The sequence below is a fragment of the Chiloscyllium punctatum genome, chromosome 3 (assembly GCF_047496795.1).
Source record: "Chiloscyllium punctatum isolate Juve2018m chromosome 3, sChiPun1.3, whole genome shotgun sequence".
In the NCBI taxonomy this organism is placed as follows: Eukaryota; Metazoa; Chordata; class Chondrichthyes; order Orectolobiformes; family Hemiscylliidae; genus Chiloscyllium; species Chiloscyllium punctatum.
The window spans coordinates 119677997-119694888 of record NC_092741.1 but is presented as its reverse complement, the minus strand read 5'-3'; the positions used below and the strand labels follow the sequence as shown (position 1 = coordinate 119694888).

The 16892-nt window shown below is 39.9% G+C and overlaps 1 protein-coding gene across 3 annotated transcripts in view; it reads left to right on the top strand.

Moving 5' to 3' along the window:
- Positions 1-16892, top strand: part of lyst (lysosomal trafficking regulator) — a 369211-nt gene that overhangs the window by 253461 nt on the left and 98858 nt on the right. For all 3 annotated transcript variants that reach the window (XM_072559529.1, XM_072559520.1, XM_072559538.1), the window contains 4 exons: positions 497-634; positions 3147-3345; positions 4929-5054; positions 8746-9460. In XM_072559529.1, coding sequence (XP_072415630.1) covers positions 497-634; positions 3147-3345; positions 4929-5054; positions 8746-9460 — 1178 coding nt within the window. The remainder of the gene's footprint in view (positions 1-496; positions 635-3146; positions 3346-4928; positions 5055-8745; positions 9461-16892) is intronic.

Here is a 16892-nt window from a genome sequence, read left to right as displayed (position 1 = left end):
GTCAGGTTGTGACCGTAAGTGAGGCAGATAACTGGGGCTGCTCCTGCTGTCCCTCACCATCGCTTCATTCAGGTTCAAAGCATGTAGCAGCATTTAGGTTGGGCCCCTCTGGTTCTTGAAAGGTTCCCACCTCAGGCGGTGCAGCAGCTGGGGAAAGCTGGGTGAGTGCGACAATGGTGTGTCACCGATGAGAGACAACCAGGGAGGAAAATTCCTCTTTGTCAGCCTCAGCCTCCTTAACCACCTCAACTGCCGACTCTCTCTCGTCCTCGTCCGCCTTCCTATCAACCTCCTCGTCACCTTCCCCAACTCCACCTCCATCCTTATCCTCAGCCATTGCAAAGAGAAGCAACCTCAGGTCTGCTTAACGGCTGTGATGGATGTCGTGGGGGCCATCTGTGCATACACTGTCATTGATGTCACTGAACCTGGAATGCAAGTTTTCTTATTGCACCAGGGTAGCTGCCAATATTATGTATTTTTGTTTTGTAAATAGAATGGTGTCTGGGAAATGCTGATGGCAGCTCTTGAAGTGCTCATTAGAGTCCATCATCCAAAGCAGATGTTCAATGTCAAGCAGCTTCTAAAAGCACAAGTGGTTTATCGCTTCCTTTTGACATGTCAAGTTCTTCAGGTATGAACTGTATTTATCTAAATTTCCACTTCTCTACCCTCCCAATGTCATCCTACTCTCTTGATGCAGGACTCTGCTAGGGTACATTTATAAAGTGCTGGTACCTTTTGGTGCTTTATCCAAGTGAACAATAAGAGTTAACAGGTCTTTAATTCTGGAAAGCATAATGTCTTCTCCTGATATTCACCTGATGATCAACTAACATGAGTCATTAGATAGTAATTATGAATGGGAGCCTGGCATATTTAGCTTTTGTAATCCAGGGTTAGAATTCCTTACCTAGCTGAAGTCAGTAAACTGGGAGAAAGTGAAGCAAAAAGCAGCATGGGATATCCTTTGTATGACAGAGTACAAGAACCTCTTGTTAAATAATTAATAGGATCTCTCAGTTCGTTTGTCACAAGGTTCAAGTATAATTAACTTAAACTGAAGAGAGATAATAAAACTGCATTTTTATTATATTAAGTATGCTGTGATACTGAGGGTTTTATGGTAATTAAGTCTTTCAACTTGGCTGCAGCTGATGTAGCATTCTATCCTTTCCCTCTTTCACCTAGAAGTTCAGTATTTCCAAGTGAACTAGCAGAGCTGGACTTGAAAACTTGTGGAACTTTAACACCTTTATTCCCATGTTCAAGAAATTCTTGTCTACAGAAGTTTGCTAAAAGTCAGAACATAGTAATTTTATTGTAAATATGTAGTTTCTAAGATGCCTCAAAAATGCTGATGTTGAAGCGGTTACCAGTTTGATCATCTGGCCTTAAGAAAAAGGACAGCTATTAGTTTAACATAATACAGTACATGTTCCATCTACAGGCAATTACCAAAGCACAAGTTTCTCTTCAGAAACTAGACAATCCAAACTCTGTCACATAAAGTTTATACCTTACAATGGTGCTGATGCATCTTCAGAAATATAGACTTGGATTTTCACTGAATTAAGGAGCCTTTAAAAATGATGGGCAGGTCCCAATTCCAAAATTCCTGACTTCATTCCCAGGATTTCCCATTTTCAGGAGTACCTTTTAATGTCCAAGCTAATTTGGGTTACATGCCCACAGCTAGCACTCTTTCTCAATTTTTATTGAGTTGAACTAGCTTTTTAAAGAGTCTTAGTTCATGACTTGTCATTGTTTGCTCCACCTCAACAGAATCATGAGCCATCGTTTATATGGGAAACGTTTTGAAAGGTGAGTTTAAATGTCCTTCTCATGCGGTCCCACATCTCCCCTAAGGACCCTCTTGGTCCTCCATTCCGAGGTAACCCCCATTCCTTAAACAACTCGTAATCGCCCAATTTTCACCCCTGCCACCAACATGCAAGGGGATATGGCATTTCCTTTCACATTCATCCACTATATACTATATAGAAACAATGAAGCCCAATGGTGGGGTTGGATGTGGGGGGAGAAAAGCTTTAAAAAGATTCTTGCCTGAAAGACCAGAAATCAATATTCTTTTGAAACACCTGAGCTCGCTCTTGATAGACAGCATTGCAAAAATGAAGTACTGTAGAGATCAGATAGCCAATGTTTATTTACTTATGGTTAAGGTTTCAAGTGCAGCTATTGAAATGTTAAGTGTAAATAATATTTTCTTAACTTGTAGTAGAAATGAAGTTTATTTCAGTATCATGGAAAGATATTGGTGATCTTACTGCCACTATAATGACCATCGTTCCTATACATTTTATAGTGGATAAATGGGAATGTCGTGGCCTGGCATGAGCCTGTAGGTTGTTAATGATATATATCTTGGCATGTAGAAACATAAGGGGTTGTGAGCACTGTTTGGGAGGCATTAATGGCATATGGGCAGTAAAGGAATGTGAGGGGTAAGGAGGGCTTTTCTGTTGTTGTTATAACTGAGTTAAAGTTCCATAGCACCAAGGTGGGCCTTGCAAATAGCCATAGCTGCCTCTGAATATTTTACAAAATTGGTGGCCCAACTGCAGCCAGCCCAGCTTTGATGTCATCAGTTTCCTAAAATCTATCATGATCTCTCTTGAATTTGCTCATTGACTAAGCTTCCAAAGTCCATGCATGGTAAAGAATTCAAAAGATCTCCTATACTTGGTATGAAAAAAATTTATCTCACCTCCGTATTAAATGGCTTGCCTTTTATTCTGAGATGATGTCTCCTGACTCTGGAACACTCCCTCCCACCAACACCATTTGCCTTCCAGGTTGATTGCTGCACCCATACGTTAGCTTTCAGTGACTTATAAACGAGGATACCCAGATATTTACTCTGTTGTCAATATGTCCTATAATAATAAACACTTTACCCCTAATAACACATATTAACATTTTAAACAAGCTGAAATTTATGTAGGATGTCAGTACTGAGGTCTTGGATGGAAAAGAAGACACAAAAGTCACTACCCAAATTAGGTACAGGAAAGATTCTATTTCGGGTAAATATCATTTTTCTTTGGACCACACAAAAGGTTTTATTTTTCATAATGTTATGCAACTTACCTATGTTTTGTTTCTTCAATTTGCTTTCTCAGGAGCACCGAGATGAACATTTGACATCTATCCCTCGGGAAGTCTGTAGATCGTTTGTGAAGATCATTGAGGAAGTACTTGGTTCACCACCAGATCTGGAATTGTTGAAGCTGGTTTACAATTTTCTGTTGGCAGTACATCCTCCCACTAACACCTATGTTTGCCACACCCCACCAGGCTTTTACTTTTCCCTCCATATAGGTGAATGGAACGCTTACTGCTTTTAATCAGTTTAACGTGCACATCCAAGCATAAAGGGCTTTGGTGTGGAGAGTCAATTCTTTGATTCGCATTCCCACACACAGCATCCACATAGATTGCTTCATAACAGTCACTTTACTGACAAATCACTCACATGGAACATGTTAAAATATTTCACTGTGAGACATACTATGCAAATGAAAATAGTTGATTCTTTTTTAGTAATATGTACCATAAAATGAGTTAGAGATTGTTAAAACCTTTTCTATATGGAAATTTCTTTAATGATATCTAAATTTGCTATTAATCTAACACTTTGAAATGAGGGGCCTTATCATTATTTCATGAGATTTCACAGTAGCATATCTATACTTAAATTATTTATCAGAAATTCTTTCTTTTATTTTTAGCAGGGCTATTAAACCGTTAAAACTAAATGGATTAACTCCTTTGCTAAGTAAATATCAGGAAAGCATTTTAAATGCTTCAGTTAGCACCGCTGCTCAAATATCAGTGCATAATTTCAAGGCAAAAGGGTTAATTGAGTTTGAATACTTTAAATTCAATTCATTCATATTTTTGATCAATTTGTAATCCAATGATTGTTATTAGCGCAATTGATATGTGTAAAATGGCACCTCAGTTCAAAACACTATTATTACACTTATCTATAAGCTAATTTCAAAAGAAGAGTATTAAGCACCTTGAGTTTTTCAGCTCTAAAAGTGCTGTACAAATGTCATAGGAAAATCAATTTATTTGTAAAGCACTTCACTTCTCTTAAGTATCTCATGGAATTAATGTGAATATAAGTGACATACTTCTAGATGGCCAAAAAACTATCTTCTAAACAGTTGTTTTCTTAATATTGAGTTGAAGACAGTCTGCTTTATGTTAGGGGAATTCTTGTATGTGTAATCAGAACCTTTGTTTCATCACTAGTCACAGACAGGTTCCTCTGTTTCTTGAGAATATTAATTGCCTTCTCCTTAACCATTTTATTTTTGTCTCTAACGCAAACTAATTCTACATCTCAAAGTCCAGGTCCATGTTGCAAAGTTATAATGGAATAATTCTGATGCCTGTAGAAACAAATCTCTCCTTAACAATACTTAGTTTTTTTTGGACTTAGAGCCTTTTCCTTGTAGTTTTCTGGCTCAGTGTTGCCAAGTTAAAGGTTTTCACAAAACAACTTGCAGAATAGGAACTGCCATAATGGAGGTCATGTGGTACACCAAGACATATTCAGGCAAACCACTAAAATAAGCATCAGTGATAGTATATTTTTGTTGGAGGCAGATTTTACCTGCTCTAACCAGTCGGGAAATTCATTCTTTGGTTATGCTTGGAGTAGATATTTATTCAAAATTGTGAATGATTTCACATATTATTTCATATTGAACACTGGTCAAAAATGATGTGTATTTTGTACTGTATATGTATGTAAATAATATGTGGAGAGGTTTTAATACATACTTTCTATGGAAGATTGTTATAACTGTGAATAACGTAGAATTTGGTCTGTTGTAGAATGCACTACAATCATTATTAAAACAATAAATGAAATTTATTTTGACTTTCAGATGGTAAGATCTTTGAAGAAAAGGTCAAATCAATCCGGTATATGCGGCATTCTAACAGTAGTGGGAAGCCTAAGGAAAGTCCTGGCTTTCTTTCTCCATCTGCTTTCATTGCTATCCCAGCAAATGGTAGGCAATTGTTCAAAATGACTAATAAGTTAGTTTACTTAGTTATCTGTTATTGTAATTACGTTACTATACACCTCTTTTGTATCATGGTTGTAGCCAAGGAAGTTGGGTCTAGTGCAGGTGTTAATGACAGAGCATATATTGCGGGGAGGCAGTGGTATTATGATAATGTCACTAGACTAGTAAGCCAGAGTTTAAGGTTAATATTCTGAAGGCATAGGTTCAAATTTTATTTCAATAAAAATCTGGAAAGAACTAACCTAATGGTGACAGTGGATCACTGTCAGTTATAATAAAAGCTCATGTGATTCACTAATGTCCTTTAGGGAAGAAAATCTGCTATCTTCACCTGCATGTGACTCCAGACCCACAGCAATGAAGTTGACTCTTAACTGCCCTCCAGGCAATTAGGTCAATAAATGCCGGGCTATCTAGTGATGCCCACATCCTGAGAACCAATAATAAAGAAGTTTACTCGCTAAAAACGCAATCAAAAGCACCAGGCACTTGGGCCTGTGTGATGAACAGTCAGAAACCAAAAGGAAGACTGAATTTATGGTTTCAAATTGTTGAATTCAGTGTGGACTGCAGAAAGTTCGAAAGTGCCTAATTGGAAAATAAGGTTTCTCCAGCTTGTGTTGGGCTTCACTGGAATACTACAGCAGACCAATAGAATCATAGAAATGTTCAGCAGGGAAACAGACCCTTCGGTCCGACTCGTCCATGCCAACCAGATATCCCAGCCCAATTTAGTCCCACCTGGCCCATATCCCTCCAAACCCTTCCTTTTCATATACCCATTCAGATGCCTTTTAAATGTTGCATTTGTACCAGCCTCTGCCACTTCTTCTGGCAGCCCATTTCACACACGCCCCACCCTCTGTGTGAAAAAGTTGCCCCTTAAGTCTCTTTTATATCTTACCCGTCTCGCCCTAAACCTATGCTCTCTAGTTCTGGACTCCCCCACCCCAGGGCAAAGACCTTGTCTATTTACCCTATCCATGCCCCTCATGATTTTATAAACCTTTATAAGGTCCCCTCTCAGCCTCTGATGCTCCTGGGAAAACAGCCCTAGCCTATTCAACCTCTCCCTATAGCTGAAATCCTCCAACCCTGGCCACATCCTTGTAAATCTTTTCTGAACCCTTTCAAGTTTCACAACATCCTCAATAGGAAGGAGACCAGAATTGCACGCAGAAGAGTGAGCATGAGAGCAAAATGTTATGTTTAAACGATAAGCAACTGGAAGGTCAGTCACGCTTGTGTGGACTGAGTGGAAGTGTTCCTCAAAGTGGTCATCCACTTTGACTTTCATTTCTATAGTGTACAGATGACTGCATTGTGAGCAGCAAATACAATTGACTACCACTCCTTCCTTTGGAAAGTGTGTTTGGGGCCTTGGACAATAAGGAGGATGGTGATTAAAAAGAGAGGGGGTTCAAATTTCATGGAATTGCATTGAAAGGTGCAATAGGAGAGGGATTGGATGTTGGAGATAACAGCAGCTGACCAGGGTTTCCTGGATAGAATAGTCCTTTTAAAATGCTGAGAAGGGAAAGATATTTTTGGTGGTGATGTCATGCTGGAGGTAGTGGAAATGGCAGAGGATAACATTTTGAATGCAGAGGCTTCTGCAATGGAACCTTTTTGGTGTTAGGGAAGGGAGTGGAAAGCATGACAGAAGTGTGGGAAATGGGTTGAACTTGGTTGAGGACGCGACTCCCCACTAAAATGGAGAAATTCTCAGAAGAAACTGAAACATGTCAAAAGTATTCTTATGGCAGGTTGCATTATTGGAGCGCATGCAGTGAAGACCAGCTAAAAGGACCTGTATGACATTTTGATTAAACTATTGACAGCAGTAGTAAGAGGGATTAAAAGCATTTCTTACTTAAAGGTATTTGCGTTTTGCTAATTTCGTTCCTTACAATTTACTCTGCCACCATGCTATTGACATGGAACCTACAACAAAAATTATTAGCCCTCCAGCACCTTACTCAAGTGGCTAATCTTCCTAGATCTTTTTTTAGTCAACATGTTCAGACATATTATGATACACGGTTGGAATGGGTAGGATTTGAACCCAGACCACCTAGTCCAAGGGTAGCTTTGCACCCATTTTGCCACACAAGCCATCTCATAGAATCCCTACAGAGTGGAAGCAGGCCATTCGGCCAATTGAATCCACGTCAACTCTTCATATAGACAGCCACCCAATGGTGGAATCAAACCCAAGCCCCTGGCACTGTCGAACAGCAGTGCTAACCGCGGAGCCACCATGTTGGTGATGGTTAATCTTTCTGTGTGAGATCAGATCATGAGTTGCTGTTGGCTTTTCCAGCATTGGTGCATAATAGCATAAGATTTGGGATTAGAAATTGGGCATTCAATCAGTCAAGTCTACTTCACTATTTAATTAGATCATGGTTAATCTGATAGTCCTCAACTCCACTTTTTGGTTTTCCCCCATAATCCTTGACTTATTTACCAATCGAAAAATGTCTATCTCAGCCTTGAACATACTTAACAGCCCACAGCCTCTACAGCTCTTGCAGTGGAGAATTCCACAGATTCACTACCCTTGAAGAAATTCCTCCTTGTGTCTGTTTCGAGATTATACCGAGGGGAAACAATTTCTCTGCATCTAGCTTGTCAAGTCTCCTGAGAATCTTGCATGTTTCTATAAAGTCATGTCTCATTCTTCTTTATTTCAATGAGTATGAGACAAATCTACTCAGCTTCTCTTGATAAGACTGTCCCTTCATACCTGGTATCAGCCTAATGAATCCTCTCTGAGCTGCCTCCAGTATTATTATACCTTTCTTTATGAAAGCTGGGCTCAACCCTTCATTTTTAACAGTATTTGCCAGGACCTGAAATGTAGATATTAGACTGGAGCAATAAAGCCAATATGGAGCCCTTTTGCTGCCATTCTGCCTCAGATTTCCAACCTCAACACCAAGTAGAAATCAAACCTAGGGCCTTCTGTTTTGTCTAATTAAACACTACATGATGTGAGACTTTCATCAACCTAAGCATCAAAGGAACTCAGCAATTTCATATATAAGGATACCGTGCCTGTAAGTCAGGTAACATCTTCGCTGCATACGTCCTCAGAGGTGTCAACAGATTTTTCTTCTGTCCTTTTAAATTGTAATATAGTTAGTATGTAAAGGTTCCAGGATAGTCACAAATCAAAATATAGTTTGGCTGTTTCATTATTAATGAGTAAAAATAGGAAGAAAGAGGCAGGATATTCCAGGGGCCTTTATGTGGTCCAGTTTGACTGCAATTGTCAAGCCTCAACAGCAGCTTTGGCCAGTGAGGCTGTTCACTGGTAGAAACATGTTATGAAAAGGAAAGCAAGTTGTTAATATGTCTGTTTTTGAGATACTCCATAAAAGATTTCTGGTACTGTCTTTGGGTCATCTGTCATTTCATGGCATACTTTTTACAATAGTCGTATCATTTGAGAATTGGAATTGTGGCATCATAAAACAATTTTAGATATGTGGATGGAAAAAAGCTAATTCAGTTTTTCTTGGAGTAAGTGTTGTAAAAATAACATGGGGAAAAATAAATAGTTTAGTAAAATGAATAAACTGAATTTCTGCCTTGTCTTATTAAATCATAATACATGTACACCTTCATTAATTTTGTAACAATCTGATTTGTTTTTCTGCATTTCCAGAAGATAAAAAAAACAGCACATTTAACTATCCAAAGCAGGAGTCTCCTTTATTACCAGTATATGAGCAGTACTCCCAGAGTCTACCAGTGACCCCTTCTACCTCACCGCAAGTGCGAATCCGAAGACTGAGACCAAGAGTAGAAAGAAACTTTGGTGGCTCACAAGAGGTTCCTGAGTGTGAATCTGACAGCCTTGGCTTTTTACCAGAGTATACCCCTAAAATGAGCACTTTGGGAACTTTGAAAAATGCACAAGATGAAATGTACCTCAGCAGCTGTGAGTCAGCAAAAGCTGTGTGTGAGTCTACAAGGGGATCTTCTGCCCGAGGTGATGCAGATGGTCATGTACAGGATTCTTTCGAATCTGTGGTACAGTTGGATAATCTGGCAAATTTGGTTGCTAGTCTTGGATGTGAGCATATTTCAGATGAAAGCACCAACATTTCATCAGCTTTAGAACCAGAACTGAAGCAGGAAGGAGGCGGTGATGAAGGATTAAATCGACCTGATAGTCTCCGAGGATTACAGACATTCCAAAAAAGTCAGAGTAATTTTACCAGCCTGGGATTAGCGTTTCCTTCCCAAAATGGATCGTTAGTTATGTCACGTTTGCCAAGTTTAGCTGACAAGAACTTGATTCCTGAGGAATGGGAGAATTTTGGCATTTCTCCTCTCTATGAGCGACCCTATAATGAAACAGAGACTGCTGCAGAAAGGTAATCATTGTTATTCTTTGAGCTATCATGTTGTTTTTAAAAAGTTACAATACTATATCTTTTAGCCATTAAGAGTTTACTATGGCAATTCCTTTTATCTTATGTCAGGGGAAAGCTCTTTTACCATGTACAACCCTACTTTTAATGTGTTCTTGGGATGTGTGTTGCTGTCAACATTAACATTTATCACAATCCCCACTTAACCTAGAGAAAGTGGTGGTGTGCTGATTTATTGACCTGCTATAGTCCACGTAAGTCATAAACCTTATTGAGCCGAGCAACTCTTGATGAGAAGGTAGCCATGTGGTATCCTATTGGGCTGATCCTAAGGCTGCTATTGTATTAAATTATAAAAACACATGGGTAAAACCAGCTTATTTTTCCACACTCTGTCCTGGTTTGGAAAGGTATCTTGACTTCTACCTTTTTCTTATAGTCCTGTGTCTGCAAGACAGCACATAAGAAAGTCCTGCCTGCATCCTTGTTAGTTTGTGCACATTGAACAAAATAATTTCGAGTCAAACAAACCTAGTCGGGGAAGCTTTAAACTAGCTTGGTAGGGGTGTGGTCAGAATCAGAATGTCAGGTCAGAAGATGCAGCAGTTGGTGTAAAGGTAGATGTGACGAGCAGAGAGACTGTGAGGAAGGGTAGACTAAAATGGCAAGAGGATGAAAGTTCATGCAAAAAGGCAGAAGGAAGCAATGCAGAGACCAGAAGAAAAGTTAGGAAAGAAAAAAAATAAAATTGTGTAACAGAATCATTTGCAAAAGACAGGAAGATTTTCCCTTTAGAACCTAGCAATGAGTATAAGGGCACTTCATCTGAATGCCCGTAGTATTCAAAAGTAGATGAACTTGTGCAAATCGGTACAAAGGGGTATGATTTAGTAGCCATTACAGAAACATAGTTGCAGGTTAGTGATGACTGGGATTTAAATACCCAAGGGTCTTAGCTAATTGGGAAAGATAGGCAGGAAGGTATAAGGGAAGTGAGGTTGTGCTCTAGTTAAGGATTAGGATGTTAGGGAGAGACGATATAGGATCTAAGGAGCAAAATGTTGCATCCATTTCACTGGAGATGAGGAATAGTAAGGCGAAGAAGTTACTGGTGGGAGTAGTTTATAGGCCACCCAATAATAAATTAATAAATATCTGACTAGTAAGAATGGAAAGGTGGTAGTCATGGGGTACTTTAAATGCACGTTGATTGACCGAATCAAGTCGTTAGAGGCGGTGTTGAAGAGGAGTTCGTAGAACTCATCCGTGATAACTTTCTTGAACAGCATGTTACCGAACCTACAAGGGAACATGCAACCTTAGATTTGGTCCTGTGTAATTAGACAGGTAAAATTAATGATCTCATAGTTAAGGATCCTCTCAAAGAGAGTGATCACAGTATGGTTGAATTTCGGATACAAATGGAAAGTGAAATAGTATTATCTGAAACAAGTGTGTTATGTTTAAACAAGGGTGGAAGGAGTTGCCTGAATTAGGCTGGCAACACGAGTAATATGGTCAAACAGTTCAGGAACAGTGGAGGACTTTCAAAGTGATTTTTCACATTGCTCAAAGAAAGTATATTCTGGTCAAAAACAAGAATAGCAAGGGTAGGAAGAGCCAGCCTTGGATAACAAAAGAAATAAAGGAAGGCATCCAATTAAAAGCTCTAGCTTTACAAAAAGGTAATGGGAAACAGGAAGATTGGGAAAACTTTAAAAAGCAACAAATAATCACGAGGCAAGCAATAAAAAGAAAGGAAAGATAGATTATGAATGCAACTAGCACAGAATATTAAAACAGGTAGCAAAAGGTTAATGCCACCATTTCTGTTTTATATATTTATAAAGTGGATGTAGGTCCCTTGCAGGATAAGAAAGGGGAATTAATTTTTTTTTACTTGGTGTGGAAACAGGCCCTTCGGCCCAACAAGTCCACACCGACCCTCCGAAGAGCAACCCACCCAGACCCATTCCCTACATTTACCCCTTCACCTGACACTACGGGCAATTTAGCATGGCCAATTCACCTAACCTGCACATCTTTGGACTGTGGGAGGAAACCATAGCACCCGGAGGAAACCCATGCAGACACTGGGAGGATGTGCAAACTCCACACAGACAGTTGCCCGAGACGGGAATTGAACCCAGGTCTCTGGCGCTGAGAGGCAGCAGTGCTAACCACTGTGCCACTGTGACGCCTACCACTGTGCAGCATTGGATAACTATTTTGTGTCAGTCTTTACAGTGGAAGATGTGTCTAACATGCCAAAAAATGATAAGGATACAATGGGAGATGAAGACCTCAAATCGATTGTTATCACTAAAGGGGTAGTGTTGAGCAAACTTGAGTCCCTTGGTCCTGATGGAATGCACCCCAGGGTGCTGAAAGAAATGGCAGAAGTTATAATAGATGCATTAGTGGCAATTTACCAAAATTCACTGGACTCTGGGCAAGTTTCGGTGGACTGAAAGACAGCGAATGTCACATTGCTGTTTAAAAAAGGGTGTAGGCAAAAGGCAGGTAATTGTAGGCCAGTTAGCTTAGCATCCAATATTTTCCCTCCTACAGATGTTATCATTAAAGAAGAAATAGAGAGGTATTTGGCTGGAAAGGGTTCCAACAAGCAGACACAGTATGGATTCAAGAAAGGGAGGTAGTGTTTGACAAATGTACTGGAGTACTTTGAGGATGTAACAAGCATGGTGGATGTTGTATACTTGGATTTCTAGAAGGCGTTCGATAAGTTACTGCAAAAAAGAGTCATCCTTAAGATAAGAATGCATGGAGTTGCAGGGAATGTATTAGCGTGGATAGAGGACTGGTTAACTAATAGAAAGCAGAGAGTTGGGATAAATTGGTGTTTCTCTGGTTGGAGATCAGTGGTAAGTAGGGTGCAGCAGGGGTCAGTTTGGGCCCGCAACTGTTCATGGGATAATGAATGTAACGTATCCAGGTTTGTTGATGACACTAAATTGAGTGCAAAAGCTAACTGTGCAGATGATGTGGTGGGTCTGCAAAGTGACTTAGATAGGTTAAGTGAGTGGGCAAGGGTCTGGTTGTTAGAGTACAATGTTGGTAAATGTGAGGTTATCCACTTTGGAAGTAACAATAGGAGGTTAGGATATTATTTAAATGGTAAAAGATTGCAGAATGCAATTGTACAGAGGGATGTAGGAGTGCTCGCACATGAATCACTAAATATTGTTTTGCAGGTGCAACAGGTTATCGGTAAGGCAGACAGAATATTGGCTTTCATTTTAGAGGGATTGAATATAAGAGCAAAGAGGTTTTGCTGAAATTGTACAACGTGTTGGTGAGGCTGCACCTGGAGTATTGTGTGCAGTTCTAGTCTCCTTACTTGGGCAAGGATATACTGGCTTTGAAAACAGTGCAGTGGAGATTTGCCAGGTTGATTCCGGAGATCAGGGGGTTACCCTATGAGGAGACATTGAACCACCTGGGACTGTACTCACCGGAATTTAGAAGAATGAGGGGGAACCTTCTAGAAACATAAAATTATGAGAGGGATAGATAAGACAGAGGCAGGCAAATTGTTTCTGCTGTTGGGTGAGACTAAGACTAGGGGACATGGCCTCAAGATTTGCGGGGGGGGGGGGGGGTAGATTTAGGATCGAGATGAGGAGCTGCTGTTCCCAAAGAGTAATGAATCTATGGAATTCTCTGTCCAAAGAAGCAGTAGAAACAGCTTCACAAGACACAGTTGGATGGGTTTTTGCGTGGTCGGGGAGTTAAGGGATACGGAGATAATGCAGGTAGAAGGAGCTGAGACGATGGATAGATCAGCCACTATCTCAATGAATGACAGAGCAGGCTCGACAGGCCAAATGGCCTATTCCTGCTTCTATTACTATGAAAGCGATGCAATTATCTTAACAAACATTTGTGCTGTTTAGCTTTAAGATGTTTTAGGTGTGATAGAGGGGAATGTAAAAGAGGTGGAGGGAGTTGTATTACTGATTAAGGAGAATACCACACCTCTACTGAGGGAGGACATGTTGGAGGACTCATCCAGTGATGCCATTTGGGTAGAGCTCAGAAATAGGAAACATGCAATAACTTTGGGATTGTATTACAGGCCTCCCAATATCTAGCAGATGATAGACCAACAGATTATGGAAAAATATGAAAAGAACAGGATTTTAACTTCCCCTCTCTTGTGTAGGGCATGCATAATGCCAAGGGCTCGGATGGGGGAGGATTTGTAGGTGTATCCAAGACAGCTTTTTGAAATATATAATAACTTAACTAGGGAAGGTGTCATACTAAACCTGGTATTGGGGAATGAGCTCAGACAGATTTAGTGTATCACCTTCCTGTTTCAGTGGGGAAACATTTCAGCAACCTTAATTTTGTATGTTATAAGTTACTTCTGGTTAAGGATACAAGTAGTTCTCTGGTGAAAGTGCGAAATTGAACAAAGGCTAACAATCATAGTATTAGGTAGGAGTTGGAGATGTAGATTGGGAGCAGCTGTTTGAACTTAAATCCGCATCTAGCATGTGGGAATCTTTTAAAGGCCAGCTGATAAGATTTCAGGATAGCATGTTCCTGTGAAAATGAAGGATAAAGATGGCAAGAGATTTTGAGAGCCTCGTCAAAAAGAAAAATGAGGCATTTGTAAGATTTAGGAAGCTGAATCAAACAAGGAGTTAGGGCTACAAGGAGCCATGAAATACCTTTTGGCAAACAGAATGAAGACAAATCCCAACGTAGTTTTTATATATATGGAAAAGGGTAGGTCCACTCAAGGACAAAAGGGAATTTATGCATGGAGCTGGAGGAAGTGGGTTAGGTCCTAAATGAATACTTTGCATCAGTATTCACAAACAAGAAGGACATGGTATATTGATATTCTGGGGCATGTCAACTTAAAAAGGAGAAAGTGTTGGGCGTTTTGAAAAGCACTAAGGTAGACCAGTCCCCAACTCCTGACAGGATCTGTACCAGAATGCTGAGGGAGGCAGGTGAGAAATTGCTGCAGCCTTGAACAAAATCTTTGTGTCCTCTTCAGTTGCAGAAGAGTTTCCAGAGAACTAGAGAATAGCCAACATTGTTCCTTTGTTTAAGAAGGGCAGCAGACATAATTGGAGAAGCTACAGGCCAGTGAGATTTGGGTCATTGGTAGGGAATTTATTAGAGAAGATTTTGAGGGATAGAATTTACTCACCCTCACATTTGGAAAAATGTGGACTTATTAGTGATAGGCAACATGTCTTTTTTTTTGGGGAAGATCCTATCTCTCAAACTTGATTGAGTTGTTTGAGTAAGTGACGAAGAGGGCAGGGTGGTAGATGTTGTCGATATGGACTTTAGTCAGACCTTTGACAAGGTCCGTCATGGCTGGCGATATAAAAGGTGAAGTCATGTGGGATCCATGGTGTGCCAGTAAGGTGGATTTGAACTGACTTCGTCATAAAAGACAGATGAGCACTGGTGGAAGGGTGCTTTTCTGACTGGAGATCTGTGACCAGTGGTGTTCTGCTGAGATCATTGCTAGGACCCTATTGTTTGTAATATATAAATGATTTGGAAGAGAATGTAGATGGCCTGATTAGTAAGTTTGCAAACGACGGCAAGTTTGAGGAGCTGTAGATTGTGAGGAGGATTGCCAGAGGATACAGCAGAACATAGATAGGCTGGAGACTTGGGCAGAGAAATGGAAGATGAAGTTTAATCTGGACAACTGCAAGGTAACACATTTTGCCAGATCAAATTTGCCTCCCCTCCCATTTATCTCTCAGCCCCCCAGCCCACAAGCCTTATTCCTGATGAAGGGCTTATGCCCGAAACATCGATTCTACTGCTTGACCTGCTGTGCTTTTCCAATACTACACTATCGACTCTGATCTCCAGCATCTGCAGTCCTCGCTTTCTCCTACTTTACATGGATGTTGCCTGGTTTGGATGTTATTAGCTATGAAGAGAGATTGGACAAAGTTCATTTTTCCTCCTGAATGTTGAAAGATGAGGGGCAACCTGGTAGAAGGTTACTAAATTATGCGAGCTAAGAATTGAATGGATAGTCAGAGTCTTTTTTTTTCCAGGGTAGAAATGTCAATTCTGAGGGACATAGATTTAAGATAAAAAGGGGTATACACAGGGTAGGAGGTGGTGGGGGTGGATACAATAGCAACCTTTAAGAGGATATATGCATAAATGTTTGTCTTGTATGTATCGATAAGTAAAAAGGGAATTTGGAATAACATCACACAATGATGAACAGTAAATTCCAAGGGTAGTTCTGCCTTGATAGTTTTGCCGCTTTGGACAAAGAAATGTGACAAGCTGAAGATTTTGAAAGCTCAACAGTCACTTTATTTTCTAAACCAGTAAAAAAAAAGCCACTACTGACATGTCATTTCACATAGCTATCTTCTGGCAAAATATAATAAATCATTCAAAGATGAAGTAATTAAACAAGAAATTACTCTGGCTACTGACTGTAATAACAGCAATCCAGAATACATGACTTGGTGCTTAATAGCAAAATGAATGGAACTTTTGTTCAAAGACATCGTTTAATAACTACATCATGGACTTGAAGGATTGAGAGCGTTTTTCACTCCAGTTTGATGAATACATCAACATGGCCAATATTGCCCAGTTGATAGTTGTTTTATCCTTAAAAACACAAAAACAAAAGAGAATCTTCTCACCCATTGGCACTTAAGGAACAAGGGGTGAGGATATCTAAAAATCAACATATATATGCTTGTGAAAACATTTCCAATCAAGAAACTGATTTCCATCTGAACTAATGCTTCTCTTGCCATTTTTAGTGCAAATGAGAGTTTTGCTACATTTTGCAGAAATGACTCTGATTTCACTTCCTTTATCAATTACTGGGGAATTGGTTTAGCTCAGTTGCCTGGATTGATGGTTTGCAGAGCAGTGTGATGCCAGCAGCATACGTTCAATTCCCATCACTGGTTTGAGGTTACATGAAGGAGTCTTTCTGAACCTCTTCCCTCACCTGAGGTCTGTTGGCCCTCAGGTTAAATCACCACCAGTTGGTTCTCTCTAGTAAGAGAGCAGCCCCTATGGTCTGGTAAGACTATGGCGCCACAATATCAATTACCACTGTGTAATCCACCAGCAAGCAATTTACTTATAATGAAAATTGTTTTTAAGGTTGATTTGAGCAAGAGCTGTTCAACATGCTTGTTTAAAACCTTACTCAACAACTTGGTGCTACCTACAGTGAACTAATCCTCTATGATGAGAGGTGGTTAAGTTCTAAGATTTGTAAATGCTGGAAATTGCCATGTTTCTTCTTTCAATGAAATGAATGAGTATGCAAGGAATGAAATGTGTAGTGAGCTGTCAGGCAGTGACTGGTTGCTTAACTTTGGATTCCTTAAAGATATAGCATCAAACTTTAACAAGCTGAACTGTAAGGAAAGTGACAGAG